Source organism: Eulemur rufifrons, chromosome 17 (genome assembly GCF_041146395.1).
Source record: "Eulemur rufifrons isolate Redbay chromosome 17, OSU_ERuf_1, whole genome shotgun sequence".
In the NCBI taxonomy this organism is placed as follows: domain Eukaryota; kingdom Metazoa; phylum Chordata; class Mammalia; order Primates; family Lemuridae; genus Eulemur; species Eulemur rufifrons.
In genome coordinates this window covers 91248814-91266040 of record NC_090999.1, presented here as the reverse complement: position 1 = coordinate 91266040, position 17227 = coordinate 91248814, and the positions used below count along the sequence as shown (strand labels likewise).

At 41.6% G+C, this 17227-nt stretch overlaps 1 protein-coding gene across 2 annotated transcripts in view; it reads left to right on the top strand.

Moving 5' to 3' along the window:
• The first annotated feature begins 8581 nt into the window (after positions 1-8581).
• The window catches only part of ALDH7A1 (aldehyde dehydrogenase 7 family member A1), a 42122-nt gene continuing 33476 nt past the window's right edge, over positions 8582-17227 (top strand). For both annotated transcript variants that reach the window (XM_069492325.1, XM_069492324.1), the window contains exons 1-3: positions 8582-8796; positions 10043-10096; positions 11052-11117. In XM_069492325.1, coding sequence (XP_069348426.1) covers positions 8605-8796; positions 10043-10096; positions 11052-11117 — 312 coding nt within the window. In that variant the 5' untranslated portion in view covers positions 8582-8604. The remainder of the gene's footprint in view (positions 8797-10042; positions 10097-11051; positions 11118-17227) is intronic.

Sequence of the window (17227 nt, the reverse complement as noted above, 5' to 3'; positions counted from 1 at the left end):
CCTTTAATGAGTTCTAAAAAATGCACACATCTGGGTAACACAAATTCCTATCAAGATATGGAACATTGCCATCAGCTCCAAAATTTTCCGTACGATGCTTTTCAGCGAATCCCCATCCTACCCCTTCATCATAGATTCATTTAGATTATTCTGAAACTTCATAAAATGTCATTATATACTCTTATGGATAAAGCTTCTTTCACTACATTTAATATTTTTGAGATTAATCTTCAAAATGCATTAAAATGTTCATTCCCTTTTATTGCTCAGTAGTATTCCATTGTATGAACATACCGTTTTATTCATTCTTCTGTTGATGGACATCTGAGCTGTTTCTAGTTTGGCGCTATTATGGATAAAGCTGCAGTTTTTGTGTCTTTGTGGACATTCTTGTTTATGTCTCTTTGTGGACATTTGCTTTTGCATCTTTTAGATAAACACTTAAGTGCTAGTTATTGATTTATTGACTCAGCACCAAATTCGTCCATTTGGCTGCTCTGTGAAAATGAATCTGAGCCCTTTAAATATTTTCCCTTTGCCAGCTGGCACTGAAGCTTTCTTATTAGAAGGCTCAAAAGAAACATTGCAAGAAAAGGGCTCTGCTGCCTAATTCTCATGTGCTCATTCACCAGGCCCTTGCAGAGCTCACAGCTCCCCAGTGTCCAGCAGTGCACCATGGCCAGCTGGCAGCTGGAGAGAATGTTGGTAAGTTAGGAGTAGGTAAGGTTTTCTTAGGCAAGAGACAGGAAACAAAAACCATTAAAATGCTAAGACACAGCTATCAGCTTCCCAAACCCATCTCCCACCCCTTGTGGGAGTTTTGTAGCAAAATGCCTTTGGGGGGAAACATCCCCCCATGAATGGCTTTCCCAAGCACCCTAAAGGGGTAGATTTCCAGGAAGTTCCAAAGGGCAGATTTCTAGCAAGTTCCACTGGGCACGGCATCACAGCAACTTCTCTGCCATTCAGTGAGCCACAATGTGCCCTCTTCATAATACAAGGGGTGCTCCATCTCAGCCCTAGGTACCGGGTGCTCCTTATATCTGCTATTTCTATATTCATTATTCTTCACTTCCTTCTAGCCACTCCCTTATTGCTCCAATCTCTATTTTAGTTAGTAATCCATTTTTTAAATTTTCCTATTTAAATTACTATGTGGTTTCTCTTTCTTGATCAGATACATACTGATAGAAATTTAGAAGTGTAATTTCTAGGCTATACAGCAAGTGTATGTTTAGTTTTATAAGAAATTGCCGTATCTTTTTTTCCAAAGTGGTTTTACCATTTTATACTCCTGCCAATATTGTGTGGGAATTTCAGTTTTTCTATATGCTTGCAAATATTTGGTTCTTTCAATCTTTTTCATTTTAGCCATTCTGGTGGGTGTGTTGTAGTATCTCATCGTGGCTTTAATTTGTATTTCCCTGAAGACTAATAATGTGTTTATTGGAAGTTTGTATATCTTCCTCTGTGTCTGTTCAAGTTTTCCACCCATTTTTTAAAAATTGGGGTGTTTGTCCTTTTATTACTGAATGGCAAAAGGTTTTTTTTTTTTTTTTTTTTTTAAATGTATTTTGGATATTTATCCTTTTCCAGATACATGTTTGGAATAATTTTTACCAGTCTGTGGCTTGCCTATTCATTTTCTTAACACTATCTTTTGAAGATTTTAATTTTAATGAAGTCCAAATTACTATTTTAATGGTGTTTTCTTCCTATGTCTTGCCTAAGGAAAACTTGCCTACTCCTAAATTACCAATATTCTCTCCTATGTTTTCATCTAGAAGATTTATAGTTTTAGTTTTTGTGTTTAAGATTCTGATCCATGTCAAATTAACTTCTGCATATGGTATGATGTAGGGGTCATTGTTCATGTTTTTTCCATATGATCTGCTATTCCAGCATCATTTGTTGAAAAGACTTTCTTTTCCTATAGGATAGCTTTGGCATCTTTATTGAAAAAAAAAATTGACCATGTAAGTATGAGTCCATTTTGAACTTTCTATTTTATTCCATTGATCTGACTATCCTAAGATCAATATACTCTTTTAATGACTATAGCTTACAGTAAGCATTGAATTCAGGTATTGTAGGTCCTCCAATTTTACTTTTCTTTTTCAAGATTGCTTTCGATACTGGGAGGCTGAAGCGGGAGGATCGCTTGAGGGCAGGAGTTTGAGACTAGCCTGACCAAGAGTGAGACCCCCACCGTACCCCATGTCTACTAAAAATAGAAAAAATTAGCTGGCCAACTAAAAACAGAAACAAACAAAATTAGCTGGGCACGGTGGTGAGTGCCTGTAGTCTCAGCTACTTGGGAGGCTGAGGCAGGAGGATCACTTGAGCCCAGGAGTTTGAGGTTACTGTGAGCTAGGCTGATGCCACAGCACTCTAGCGTGGGCAACAGAATGATAATTTGTCCCCCCCCCCCAAAAAAAAAAGATTGCTTTAGATATTCTAGGTCCTTTGCATTTACATATACATTTTAGAATCAGTATGTCTATTTTTATATAAAAAATCTGCTGGGATTATGTTTGGGATTTTACTGCATCTACAGATCAATTTGGGGAGAACTGATATCTTAACAGTATTGGGTTTCCAATCCATGTTCATGGTATATTTATTTAGGTTTTATCTCCCTTGTCTAAGCAATATTTTACAGTTTGAGTATAGTTTAATGTCTTTTTTTTTTTTTAATTTTTTTTTTTTTTTTTTTTTGAGACAGAGTCTCACTCTGTTGCCCAGGCTAGAGTGAGTGCCGTGGCGTCAGCCTAGCTCACAGCAACCTCAAACTCCTGAGCTCAAGCGATCCTCTTGTCTCAGCCTCCCGAGTAGCTGGGACTACAGGCATGCACCACCATGCCCGGCTAATTTTTTCTATATATATTTTTAGCTGTCCATATAATTTCTTTCTATTTTTAGTAGAGATGGGGTCTCGCTCTTGCTCAGGCTGGTCTCGAACTCCTGAGCTCAAACGATCCGCCCACCTCGGCCTCCCAGAGTGCTAGGATTACAGGCGTGAGCCACCGCGCCCGGCCTAGTTTAATGTCTTTTGTTCTAGTTATTCTTAAGTATTTTATTTTTAAAATCATTGTTATTGAAGCATAATTTACAAAATTTACAAACCCTAAATGTCCACTTCACTGAGTTTTGACAAATGAATACAGCATGTAATCACCACCACAATTATGATATAGAGTATTTCCATCACACCAAAAAGTTCCTTCCTGTTCCTTTGCAGTCAATCATCTCTCCCAACCCTCTGGCTCCTGGCAATCACTGATCTGATTTCTGTCACTATAGTTTTATCTTTTCTAGTATTACATAATTAGCATTCTTCAGTAAGTAGTCTTTTGTGTCTGGCTTCTTTAAATTAGCACAATGCTTTTGAGATTTATCCATGTTGTTGTGTTCATCAGTAGTTCATTTCTTTTTATTGCCAACTAGTATTTCATTGTATCAATATAACATAATTTGCTTATTCATCCATCAATTGATGGACATTTAGGTTGTTTCCAGGTTTTGAAGATTATGAGTAAAACTGCTATAAATAATCAAGTATAAGTCTTTGTGTGGATTTATGTTTTTATTCCTTATGAATAAATAAGGATTACTGAGTAAGATTACTGAGTTAGATGGTAAATGTATGTATGATTTTATGAGAAATGCCAAAAGATTTTTAAAAATGTACCATTTTGTAGTTGATCAGCAATGAATAGAGCAATAGAACCAATAGAATATAATTAAAGAGAGAGAGAATTATTACATAGAGAGATTTATTATGGGAATTGGCTCATAGGATTATGGAGACTAAGAAGTCTCACCATCTGCCATCTGAAAGCTGGAAACTGAGAAAAATCCAGTGGTAGAGTTGGAGTTTGAGTCTGAAGGTCTGAGAACCAGGAGAACTGATGGTAGTAAGTTCTAGTCCAAGGTCAAATGCTGAGAACCAAGTGTGCCAATGGTGTAAGTCCCAGGCCAAGATCAATGCCCCAGCTCACACGGGCAGAGAGAGAGAATTCTCCCTTCCTCTGACATTTTGTTCTATTCAGGCCCTCAAGGATTGGATGATGTCCACCTACGTTGAGGAGGGCAATCGGCTTTACTCAGTCTACTGATTCACATGCTAAACTCTTCCAGAAACAATCTCACAAACACATCTAGAAATAATATTTGACCAAATGTGTGGGTACCCTGTGCCCCAGTCAAGTTGACACATCACACCATTTTAGTGCACGTTTAGCTGTATCTCATTGTTTTAATTTGCATCTCTCTAAAGAGTAATGATGTTGAGCATCTTTTCATGTGCTTATTTGCCATTTTTATATCCCCTTTGACAAATGGACAAAGTTCAAATTTTTTGTCCATTTTTAAAAAATCAGTTTGGTCAATCATTTTATTTTTCTTATTCTTTTTTCTTTCTTTCTTTCTTTTCTTTTTTTTTTTTTAGAGAGGGTCTCACTCTGTCACCCAGGCTGGAGTATAGTGGTGTGATCATAGCTCGCTGAAACCTCAGATTTCTGGCTCAAGCAATCCTCCTGCCTCATCCTGCCCGGTAGTTAGGACTATAGGCACACATCACCATGTCCGGCTAATTTTTTTTTTTTTTTAGAGATGGGGTCTCACTATATTGTCTAGGCTAGTCTTGAACTCCTAGCCTCAAGTGATCCTCTCACCTTGGCTTCCCAGAATATTGGGATTACAGACGTGAGCTACTGTGCCTGGCTTCTTAGTATTGAATTATAAGCATTCCTTATATATTCTAGAAACAAGCCCTTTATCAGTTATACACACACACACACACACATATATAATCTTTTATATGTATGCATATATTTTCTTCCTGTCTCTGGTTCATTGTGATTTATATATATATAAAAATGTAAAACTGTGCTAAATATATATTATTGTGATAATATATATATATATGTTTATCCACAATTCTTGGTTCATAACTCCCATAGCTCTTATTATTTCCTAAGTGACTAAAAAATAGGCATATCTTTTGTTAAAATATTTGGCCTTTTGTCCTGGGTTTCTGACATAGCTTCAGAACAGCTTCAGAGCAAAAAAGGGGAGACAGTCTTTTGTTATGTTGGGGCACTTTAGGCCTCAGAATCTCTTTGTCTGCCCTTCTCCTGCCCTCCCTTTTCCTGCTCCTTTTTCTCCCCAAGGCAGGCCATAAAAACTAAAAATATGCTCTAATTTCCCCTCATTTTTCTGTCTTGGAGTGGACCATAAAGAAATTCTCTGACCTACCTTGTCTAACTGTAGGTCATAAGACCCCAGTTTCAGAAGAGGTCCTGCCCTGTACCTGGGAGGAAGGAATACTGCACAGAGAGGCCAAGGAGAATCTAGACAGACAGGCCTTGCTGGGCTTCCCCACTCAGTCGATTAGTATTAAATCATACGCTTTTTGTCCAGTCACATTTCTACATGGTTGTCTAGGCTTCAATCACGCCTATCCAATGAAGTCCCATAAAAGGGCCAAGAGAATGAGGTACAGAGAGCTTCTAGTCTGCTGAAACGCAGCGGTTCCTCAAGGGTGGAGCACCCAGGGAGGGCATGGAAGCTCTGTGCCCCTTCCCTCATGCCTCACCGTATGCTTCTCTGCATTTGCATCCTTTGTAATGTCCTTTGCAGTGAACTAGGTAAACATAAGTAAGTGGTTCCCTGAGTTCTGTGAGCCACTCTAACAAATTAATCAAGCCTAAGAAGTGATCATGGGAACCTTGATATACAGCTGGTTGGTCAAAAACACAGATAAAACAGCCTAGGACTTGCAATTGATGTCAAAAGTGGGACTGAGTCCTCAACCTGTGGGATCTGACACTATGCCCAGGTAGGTAGGGCCAAAATTAAATTGGAGGACATCCAGCTGGTGTTTGCTACAGAATTGATTACTTGCTTGGTGTGTGGGGACATCCCTCCCACATTTGGTCACAGAAGTATTCTGTATTAATTGTTATGGTGTAAAAACAGAGAAAGAACAGTTTGTTTCTGAACACAGTCATCTTTTCATATTTTTAACAGTATCCTGTGAAGCGCAAAAGTTTTTTGGTGTTGTTTAGAGATAGTCTGTCTCTGTCACCCAGGCTGGAGTGCAATAGTGTAATCATACCTCACTGTAGTCTCGAATACCTAGGCTCAAGCTATCCTCCTGCCTCAGTCTCCCAAGTAGCTAGCACTATAGGCGTGTGTGATCATACTCAGCTAATTTGTTAAAACAAGTTTTTTGTAGAGATGGGATCTCTCTCTCTTGCCCAGGCTGGTCTCCAACTCCTGGTCTCAAGTGATCCTCATGCCTTGGCCTCCCAAAGTGCTGGGATTACAGGAGTGAGCCACCACCTGTTTTAATGTTAATAAAGCACAATTTATCAATTTTTTCTTTTATGATTCATACATTTTGTATGCTAAGAACACATTGACTAACCCAGTGATTCTCTGCAGTTTTATTTAAACTTTAGAATATTTCAATTGGAACTGCATGGAGTCTACAGATTAATTCAGAAATTGGGGAGGCTGTTCTAGCCTGATGCCATTAAACAATGGAATCATATATTATTGATCAACAACTGAAGAGATAGTTTGTCACCTGAAGAGAATGGAGTGATAGGAGGATGTGAATGGTTGGTCCTCTCTGAAGATAATTTTCCCTGTAAAATAACCCAGCATTCTTGTTGTAGTATCATTTTTTTTTTTTTTGTGAGCTTGATTAATACGAGTTTGTCCAGAATAATAGTGTCACTTACCAACATATGGCAAATCAGGTTCTGAGTTTTTGAAGTTGAAATAGTATCCTGGGGAAGGAAACCTGTTCAGGTAACATCCCTCTGCCTCCTGGCATTTACATTTCTACAGGGCTTTGTAGTTTTCAAAGTGCTTTCATATACGATTTATTTAATTCTATATTTCTGCTATGCCCCATCAAAATTCATTGTTTCTGATTTTTCCTGAACCCCTGTTGGATGGGGCAAGCAAGTTTTGAAAAGAGGAGATTAAAGAGAAACATAATCCCTATTTTTAGTTGCAGGCAGTTTCTGGTGCCTCTCTTCCCAGAATTGGTTTAGAAAGATGGCCATGAACCTCTTTTGTTGATTTTAGAGAAGGAAGCTAACATTCCTTGAGAACATTATGCGTTGCTCCTAAAATTTAGTGCATCTGTAAATGTCTGTAAATGTCTTTTCATTTTGTTGAATAGCATGGAGGAGAAGAGAAAGAAAAGTGTGGTTTTGGGATACGTGTACAAAGAATCTTGCAGACTGACAGAAAGTGATAAGTAATTAGTTTAAATGTCTGAGAATTAAAATTAGGAAAATTAGTGTTGTGGTCCTCCGGGTCAATGGAAGACAGTAGCTGGGTTGTTGATAGAGATTACCAATGCTAGATAGGGTAGTCATGCTTGCTTCTCCTGAGAAGGGGTGTTCATAGGTTCATTTGTTCATGCAATCATGTAAGTGGACATGAGCCTGGCACAATGCTGGGAAATGTGGAGCAATGCAAGGATAAGTCAGAGATGGTCCTTGCCCTAACAGGAAAAAAATATAACATATACAAAAGGAAGCATCATTCATGTATCCTGAGTAGTAACTGCAGTTCCTGGTAAGTACTTGATATATGCTGAGTGTTTGTTGAAATCATGTGTGCTATAAGGGTGGAACAGACAAAGCAGAAGCCTAAATGCACAGGTGGAAGGGTTTTACAGGTGGAGAGAATGGCAAGGGCAAAGACACAGTGGGAGGAGAACATGGGCTTTGTATAGAAACATGAAGTGACTTTGGCTGCAGTGTGGAAAGCCACAAGGCAAGTAGTGAGAAATATTTTGAAAAAGAAGGTTGGGAATCACTGAGGCACCTATTAATTCAATGTATTTGAGAGTGCCTGTACATTTTTAACTCCCATGCAAATACTGCTGATTGAGATGTATTTCCCTTATATAGGGTAGGCCGAGTTATTGCGGAAAGAGTGTGGTAAGGGCTGGGTGGAGAGATTATAGGAAGACAGAAGAAATGGAGAATGGAGGAAATTGATCAAACCTGTCTTTTGTTCTTCAAAAGTAAGAATATACCTAGGGAGGATATTTAGGAAGAAATACAATAATTTAATATTTTTTCATTAATTAGAAAACTCTAATTTGTAAGCCACGAAAGCAGTGAAAACCTCCCTTGGCTACTCCAGGGACCAGCGACGTCACCATCACTTGGAAGCTAGTTTGAAGCGCCCCGCGCAGACCTAGTGCATCAGAAAGTGTGTTTAACGCGGGGATTACGTGCACATTAGTCTGAGAAGTCTTGCTCTAACCTACCGTACTTTAGAGCCAATGTCTTGCTGAAAAGAATGCCCAGCCAGTGCCGCGGCTCCCGGCATCTTTCACCAGATGGCGGCAGCCCTCTCGCTTCCTCCCCGCGGCACCCGCTTTGTTCCAGGCCTGCGCTCAGCTCCCAGCTCCCCCGGAAGACCCCAGTCCCGAGGGGCGGTGGCAAGGGGCGTGTCTGGTGGGCGGGGCCGGGCCTGCCCAATGGGCGCGCTCGGGCGGGGGCGGGGGCGGGGCTCTATTTCAGCCGCGCCGCGGCCAGCAGGCGCGTCTCGAGGCCCCGGCTCAGTATGTGGCGCCTGTCCCGCGCGCTCTGCGTGCACGCTGCAAGGACCAGCAAGCTCTCGGCTCCGTGGTACAGGCCGGCCGCCTTCATGTCCACTCTGCTGATCAATCAGCCCCAGTATGCCTGGCTGAAAGAGCTGGGGCTCCGCGAGGAAAACGAGGGCGTGTATAACGGAAGCTGGGGAGGCCGGGGAGAGGTATGCGGGCGCCCGGGAAATCTGTGCAGCAAGCAGCCCGGCTTCGCTCCGGGGGTCGGCCGCGCCGGCGCTGTGGGCGGTTGCACTGGATGGCAAGTTTTGAAGCTCCACAGTGAAAGTTTTCTCATTTAGGGTGACTTTTAAAAACTTAGATTTTAGGTGCTTGTGTGCTATGGAGATTCAATGTCATTTTGGAGCTGGCAGGGGGCTAAAATTCCCATGCACACTCAAATCCTTATGACAGAGTCTTGGGATCTGTAGTGAGAAACGTCACACACTTGGCGGTGCAATTGATCTTAATTGACTGTGGCTCTTCAGATGTGACAGCCGCCGCAGGTAACGTTCTATAATGTAGTTTTATGTTGTCCTCTTTGCTGAAATCTTTTGGAATGTGCAAGCCCGGACTTGGTAAGAGCCTGTTTTCGTTGAGCCGTTCTTTTGTTCCTCCTTGAGAACAGGGTTTTTAGCCTTTCTCTATTGCTCAGAGTTTAACACTGTACCTGGCACCCAGTTACTACTCAATAAAATATAGAATACAATGGAAAGGTAGGGTTATTAGCACCCCAAATTTTTTAAAGAAAGCTTTTTATAAGAAAATGTTATGTAACATTCAACAAACTTTGTTGAAAGTTTTATATAACGAACCTGCCTTGTTAGAGGAAACACATTTTCTTTTTGGTGATCTGTGGCTGTAGGAGGTGCACATGATTTTAATTGTTCCCCAAATCCCTGTGTTTCATCCTGTTTTTCTTGTGGTATCTAATCATTAGGCTCTTCGATAAAATACTCTCTCCTGAGGCCTTTTTAGCTGCACTTTGATTTTCCCTTTATAGTTGCTGATCTGAGACCTCTCCAGTGGACACAAGCCTTTTCCATGGTTGTCTGGCCTTGCCATCTCTGGCCAGAGGGGCGACAGCGTAAGGGAGAGAAGGAATAAATACAACTCATCAGTTTGGTCTGTTAATGGAAAAAGAGGCAAAATAACTGGTTAGTTAAGGCTTTTGTTTTTAGATGGCAAGGGTCAGTTTTGCAGAAAGGCGGTTTCTAATGTCTTCCAAAGAAATTAAAGACTCAATCTCTGTAGAGTGGTTTATTAATATTTGTAGCAGAAGCTAACTTAAAGTTTCCGAGTTCGAATATTGTATCTTTTTTTTCTCTCCTGTTTTTCTTCTCCCAATATGATTTGTTCCTTCAATTCAGAAGGGATTACATTTTCTATATATGATGGTCATCTTTCTCTTTTAAGGTTATTACCACCTATTGTCCTGCTAACAATGAACCAATAGCAAGAGTCCGACAGGTAAGTGTTTTTTTTTTTTTTTTTTTTTTAATTCAAACTGCACAGGGTGTTTGTGCAGCTTTCTTGAGAGGCAGAAGCCAATTAGGCAAGTCAGGAGGAGTACAGAATCACAAATGCAATAGAAAAACAAAAGAATAATATGTTTCTTTTTCATTCCACATTTAAGAATATCTGGGAGAGTCTTTCCACTCTTTGGGGGGTGGGGCTTGTGTGCTGAAAAAATGTGAACTATAGAGAGACTATAGGAGGTCCGTTTAAGGTAGTGCTTCTGAATTGCCTGAGGATTTTGTTAGAATGAAGTTTCTGTTCTGATTCCTTATCTGGGTTGGAGCCCAAGTTTCTGCATTTCTAATATACCTTAGGTGTTGCTAATGGACCTTGCTTTTTTTTTTTTTTTAGACAGTCTCGCTCTTTTGCCCTGGCTAGAGTGCCATGGCGTCAGCCTAGCTCACAGCAACCTCAAACTCCTGGGCTTTAGTAATCCTTCTGCCACAGCCTCCCGAGTAGCTGGGACTACAGGCATGTGCCACCATAACCGACTAATTTTTTCTATATTTTTTTAGTTGTCCAGATAATTTCTTTCTTTTTTTTTTTTTTTTTAGTAGAGACCGGGGGTGGGGGTCTCGCTCTTGCTCAGGCTGGTCTTGAACTCCTGACCTCGAGCGATCCTCCTGCCTTGGCCTCCCAGAATGCTAGGATTATAGGCGTGAGCCACTGTGCTCGCCCAGCCTGGACCTTGCTTTGAAAAGCAAGGTTTTAAAGCACAGGTGTATTCTAACCTGTTTTACTGGATTCTAGCCAGTTTTTGGAAGTGTGGACTGTGAGAATCATTCTCAGCCACAAATATTAGGGACACTTAGATATCTTCCAATTCTTTTCCAAAAATATCTGTGTGTTCTAGAAGATCATCTTCACTTCCCTTTCCTCCTCCCTCTCTCCCTAATTCTTAATTTAGGCCAGCATGGCAGACTATGAAGAAACTGTAAAGAAAGCAAGAGAAGCATGGAAAGTCTGGGCAGATGTAAGTACGGCCTTTGTTGTCTAAAGCTCAGAAGAGATCACTGCACAAGTACCTATTGTAATTGCAATGAGACAGATAAACATCTAGTAAGCAAGCCAGCCAGGCCTCCTGTTAAAATAGAGTGCCTTGGGGGCTGTGATACTGTGCTGGGCTTCCTGCTGTCCTGGGAGCTCCTCTGCTGTTCTCCTAGGACATTCAGTGAATGAGTAGTATTAAGTGAATTAAAACTTTGTTCTAATGTAGTGTAAACTCAAGCTATGAACACTTATTCTCCGCTGAAGTTACTTGTATTTATAATTGAGCAAATAGACAATGGAAGATCTATGCTTAAAATACCTGTTTGCTCCTTTCCTCTCGCCCTACCAGATTTATCTGGGCAATCTGGGCGGGAGCATCTCTGTAATAGATCAGCATTCCTGGCTTAAAGAGCAATGGCAGCATCTCTTTTCTCAGGGCTGGGGGCTTGTGTTCCTGGACAGTCTAATCAGGCTGTGAGGCAGAGTCTGCCTCTACCATCTCTGCGTTTCCGGCAGGGGTTAAATGAGCAAATGGTGTAACTGTCTGGTGCTGGGCTGACCACACTGGCCTGTTGCTAGTGTCAATGGAAAAGAACCCAAATTCTGTAAAATAAAGAGGTTTATTCTGAGCCAAGTATGAGGACCATGGCCCGGAGCTACACCCAAGAAGCCTGGAGCAAGTGATCTTGCCATGGTTGGGTTACAGTTTGCTTTTATAATTTCAGGGAGACAGGAATTACACGTAAAGTCATAAATGAATACATGGAAGGTGTGCATTGGTTTGGCTGGAAAAGGCAGGACATCTAGAAACGGGATTACATGGTATAGGCGGGCTTAAAGATTCTTTGATTTGTAATGGGTTAGGGAAATGAAGCTTTGTCTAAAGGCTTGGAATGTTTTAAGTAGAGATAAGGAAGTCTGTTAGAGACAAGCCACTGGAGTAGACTCACAAGATCTGTTGGGTAAATTGAGGACCTGCAGGTGTGGTTCCAGCTTTGTGTTGTAGCTTTAGGCCTGTGAATGAGTTACAAAGGGTATCTCCAGGAGGGGAGGGGGCATGACAAGGCACCTCTGACCTCCCTTCTCTTGGCCAGCAGCTCTCAGCTTTAGGGGATTTCTGGTGTCCCCTTGGCCAATATGGGGTCCATTCAGTCGGCTGGAGGGGGCTTAAGGTTTTATTTTAGTTCACACTAGGGGGGAGCCAGGCTTCTGAGGAGGAGAGAGTAAGGGATTTCCCAGTCCCCACTGCCCCATCCTCAGTGTGCTTTGTCTCTAGAAAGGCGGGTAGGAGCCTGCCTCCTAGCGGTTACTGTGAGGGTAAATGAGTTAACCATTTGAAGTGGTTACTGGAGAGCCTGGCACAGGGCAAGCCTCAATACATTTGAGTTAAAAAAAAAAAAACAAAACCTGGGCTGAGGGGTTTGGGGCTGCTGAGCTGCAGTGTTTTCTCTGAGGCAGTGGTTGCCGTGGAGTTGCAGGGTGGGCAGGAGAGGAGCAGCCTGTCCGAGAAGCCGCTGGGCTGCCACGTCCTCCTTCTATTTTATTTCCGGCTTAGGGTTCCATTATACACAATCAAAAATTGTGGGCAGAAAAATACCACTGTCATGAGTAAACAGTTTGGTAGGTAAAGTTCACCATACCTGGGTAGAGAATGTTGTCCAATATAGTGTTATTTATTGTTTTAAAAGTTACTTCTAGGCTGGGTGCAGTGGCTCACGCCTATAATCCCAGCACTTTGGGAGGCTGAAGTGGGAGGATTGCTTGAGGCCAGGAGTTCGAGACCAGCCTCGGCAACATAAAAAAGACTGCATTTCTACAAAAAATAAAAAAAAAAATTAGCCGGACGTGGTGGTGACCACAGGTGCCAGGACTCAGGAGGCTGAGGCAGGAGGATCGCTTGAGCCCAGGAGTTAGAGGCTGCAGTGAGCTATGATCCTGCCACTGTACTCTAGCCAGGGTGACAGTGAGACCCTGTCTCAAAAAAATTATATTTCTTTATGATCATAAAAGTAATACATATTCCTTGTTAGGAAAAAAAAGGTTGGTGCATATATAAGATAATCAAATTTAGTCCCTTTACTCCAATCTCCTCAATACAAAATGGTTATTGGAGTTATGTTTTGGTGTATTTTCTTCTAGTCTTTTATGTGTTTATTCCATAGTTATGATTATTATACATATATATACACACACATTTTGTGCATAAAATTTTGTGACCTGTGATTGCATTGTACATCAGCCTAAAGTTACTAGGTAATTTTTAGAATCATTGTTTTCCTATACATAGATTTTTTAAAATTTATTTTATTTTTGTTTTTTTTTTTTAATAAGAGACGGAGTCTCACTGTGCTCAATGCTGGTGTCGAAATCCCCCGAGCTGCAGCGATCCTCCCCCCTCGGCCTCCCAGGGTGCTAGGATTACAGTTGTGAGCCACCACGCCCGGCCCATAGATTTTTTTAAATGAAGTCTTTTTTAGAGCAGTTTTAGGTTTATAGAAAAATAAGTAGAAAGTAGAGAGTTTCCATATACTCCCTCATCCCATTCCCAAGTTTCCCCTATTAACATTTTGCATTATTGTAGCACATTTTTTATAATGGATGAGCCAATATTGATACATTATTATCAGTTAAAGTACTTAATTTGCGTTAGGGTTCATTCTTTGCATACACTGTTTTGAATGTTTGTTTAACTGAATATGTCTTTTGACCAGTAATGTCTATCGTATGAATGTATCTATCCAGGGTAAATACAAACATGTTTGAAAAAAGAGTTTATGTGAATTCAGGGTGTTGTCTTTTCCTGAACTGTTCTTTAAATCTGTCTCTGCTTTGCCCCGGGGTAGCAGCTGACATGATATCTTTCTTTAATATAGTGCTGTAGTTTTTTCGTTGTTGCTGTGTCTACATTTGGGATCTCATTTGGCAGTCAGCTCTTACCCAGCAATGCCAGCCTCTGCACCTGACGCCCCTTTTCATGCGTCTTGTGCTGTTTAGACCTCCCGATAGGGTGGGACTGCTAAGCAGGGACAGGCTGCTTTCCTGGGTGATAGTAGAGTCCGTTGGGGTCCCACTTGTTAGAGTTTGAGTTAAGCGATTGAGTTCAAAGTTGAGGGAAGAGGTGTTTTCTCCTAATTGTGCGTTTTGGGGCTCCTGCCGGCAGGGCAGTGACTTAGAGAGGCAGCTGGTGCCTCAGTTAAGAAAGGCCAAAGCTTGATCCCCTTCTGATCTTCACACTTTCCCTCTTCGATCCTCTGTGTGTGAGGCCGTCTTTGCTTGGCCCTCATCCTTTTGGCTGGCCTGGCCTGTGTTAGGACAAACAACCGTTTCATTTAATTCGCTGGAGTTAAGCCTGGAATTTTTTTTTTTTTTTTTTTTTTTTTTTTTTGAGACAGAGTCTCACTTTGTTGCCCGGGCTAGAGTGAGTGCCGTGGCGTCAGCCTAGCTCACAGCAACCTCAAACTCCTGGGCTTAAGCGATCCTACTGCCTCAGCCTCCTGAGTAGCTGGGACTACAGGCACGCGCCACTATGCCCGGCTAATTTTTTCTATATATATTTTAGTTGGCCAGATAATTTCTTTCTATTTTTAGTAGAGACGGGGTCTCGTTCTTGCTCAGGCTGGTCTCGAACTCCTGACCTTGAGCGATCCGCCCACCTCGGCCTCCCAGAGTGCTAGGATTACAGGCGTGAGCCACCGCGCCCGGCCAAGCCTGGAATTTTTGAAAGGGAACATTTTTCTTTAAGGGAAATGGAAACAAAGTGAGACGTGTGGATGGGACAGTTTATGAAAACTGGTTTCTTTCTCAGGACTGCTGAGACTTGCTGCTTTCCTTCGTGAGCTGGTTTCAGCATAGAGTGCCACTCATTTCTGTGTCTCTGTGTGTCCTTGTTTTCCCTCTCCGTCTCTGGTGAGAGGGCAGGGGAGTCTCTTCCCTCCCGTGAAGACAGGGAACTGTTAATGGGCCATCTCTTATTGCAAAAAGAAATAACCAGATAACTGGTAGCTCTTTAACATGGGGATGTCCGTTATTTTCCCAAAGGCTCACCTAACACTTCTTCAATGCTTTTAGTTTCCGCCACATGGCTGTCTTTGGTGTCCATGTGACTTCATGGGTGAATTGTGCAGGGACGAAGACTCTTGTTGCCCATAGTGGGGGAGGGTCTGGGTCTGTTGACACCCTGTCATGCTAGCACCCATCAAGCTCACATCGGAGCATGGCCATCGTCCTCACTTCCTGTTCCTCTCTTATTTCTCTCTCCCCGTTGCTAATCCTGGCTGCTCCTATGAATCATCTGGGGAGCTTAAAAAAAAAAAAACCAAAGATGCCAGGTTTGAGTGGTCTGGGGTGGAGTCTGGTGTAAAAGTCCTATGGATGGTGTTTCTAATATGTAGTCAGTGTTGAGAATCAATGATCAATTCTCAATTACCAAGTCTTGAACATTTGAAACTACACTTATCTCTATTGCCATTTTTGTAGTCCAGAGAGCCATCATCCCCTGTCTGGCTCAATGGGCCTCCTGCCCAAGTCTTGTCTCTTTCCATTTCATTTTCTACAACTGCAACTAGAGTGATATTTTAAAATGTGTTGGGATTTCCCCCCGTTTAAGGCCCTCTTGTGATTTTCCCCTGCTCTTTGGATCCTTAATATGGCCCCTGCTTCCCTCTCCTGCCTATTTGAACTTATAATTTTCCAAAACTACTGCATTCTCTCTTGCTGTTTGGCCTTTGCATATGCTCTGCACCCCACCCTCCATGCTTTTCCTCTGTTTTCTCTACCTCTTCACCTGGCAAACACCAGTCATACCTTAAGACTTAGGCCCTAACCTCTAAACTTTTAAAAAAGCCTCCTTCCTCCCCATTCCCTTATCTTCGAGTAATGCTAAGTTGACACTCCTAGGTGCTCCATTATACAACCTAGTTCCCCGTTTGTGGCATTTACCACACTGAATTGTAATTGCCTATTTCTTCTCTCTACCATCCTCATTGGACCATCAGGTCTACAGGGCAAAAATTATGACTGTATTGTTTGCAGTATTCTCAGGGATTAACACAGCATCCGGCACATGGAATGTGTGCAATAATTATTTGTTGAAAGATTGACTGAATAAAATATGCCCAGAATGGGAGGTAAAAGGTCATGTGTACTGGTCATGTCTGAATTGAAACTGACTGATTTGGTTAAACTTACAAATGTGCTGTTTATATTCAACTGAAACATTATTAAACCCATGCCATGTACTAGAAATGTATAGAGTCTACGCTGACTCATTTAATGTTACAGATTTCTGTTTTCTGTTTCTAAAAGAGTGCATATATTGTAAAAATGACAAACATTGCAGACATATAAAATGTGGGGGGGGAAGGCTGTTAAATTCCACGCTCTAGAAATAACCGCTGTTAACAGCTTGGTGTATATTCTTCCAAAGTTAAGCACAAGTTTATTTACCATATGCATTATTTTCTTGTTTTCTGTTAGCCTTGTATAGCTCCTAAATGGTTTCCCATATAAATTTACTTCATTCTTTTTAGAGAATATTTCATTTTATGGCTGTTCCATAATTAACCAATCATGTGCGGGTGGATATTTAGATGGTTTCTGTTTTTCTTTGCTAGAAACAGTACTGCAATGAATATTGTTGTACCTATACTTTTGGATACTTATGTATAAGCTCAATTTCCAGAAGTGGAACTGTCTAGTCAAAGAGTAGGAATGTTTTAAATGTTAATAAATTGCCAAGTTACCCTTCAGAAAAGCTGTATATATATTTTTACTTTTTATGTTTTTTTTTTGAAACAGAGTCTCACTCTGTTGCCCAGGCTAGAGTGCCATGGCGTCAGCCTAGCTCACAGCAACCTCAAACTCCTGAGCTCAAGTGATCCTCCTGCCTCAGCCTCCTGAGTAGCTGGGACTGCATGCGTTTACCACCATGCCCGCCTGATTTTTTTCTATTTTTAGTTGGTTGGCTAATTTCTACTTTGAGTAGAGATGGGATATCGCTGTTGCCAAGGCTGGTCTCGAACTCTTGATCCCACCTTGGCCTCTCAGAATGCTAAGATTGCAGGTATGAGCCACTGCGCCTGGCCTGGAAAAGCT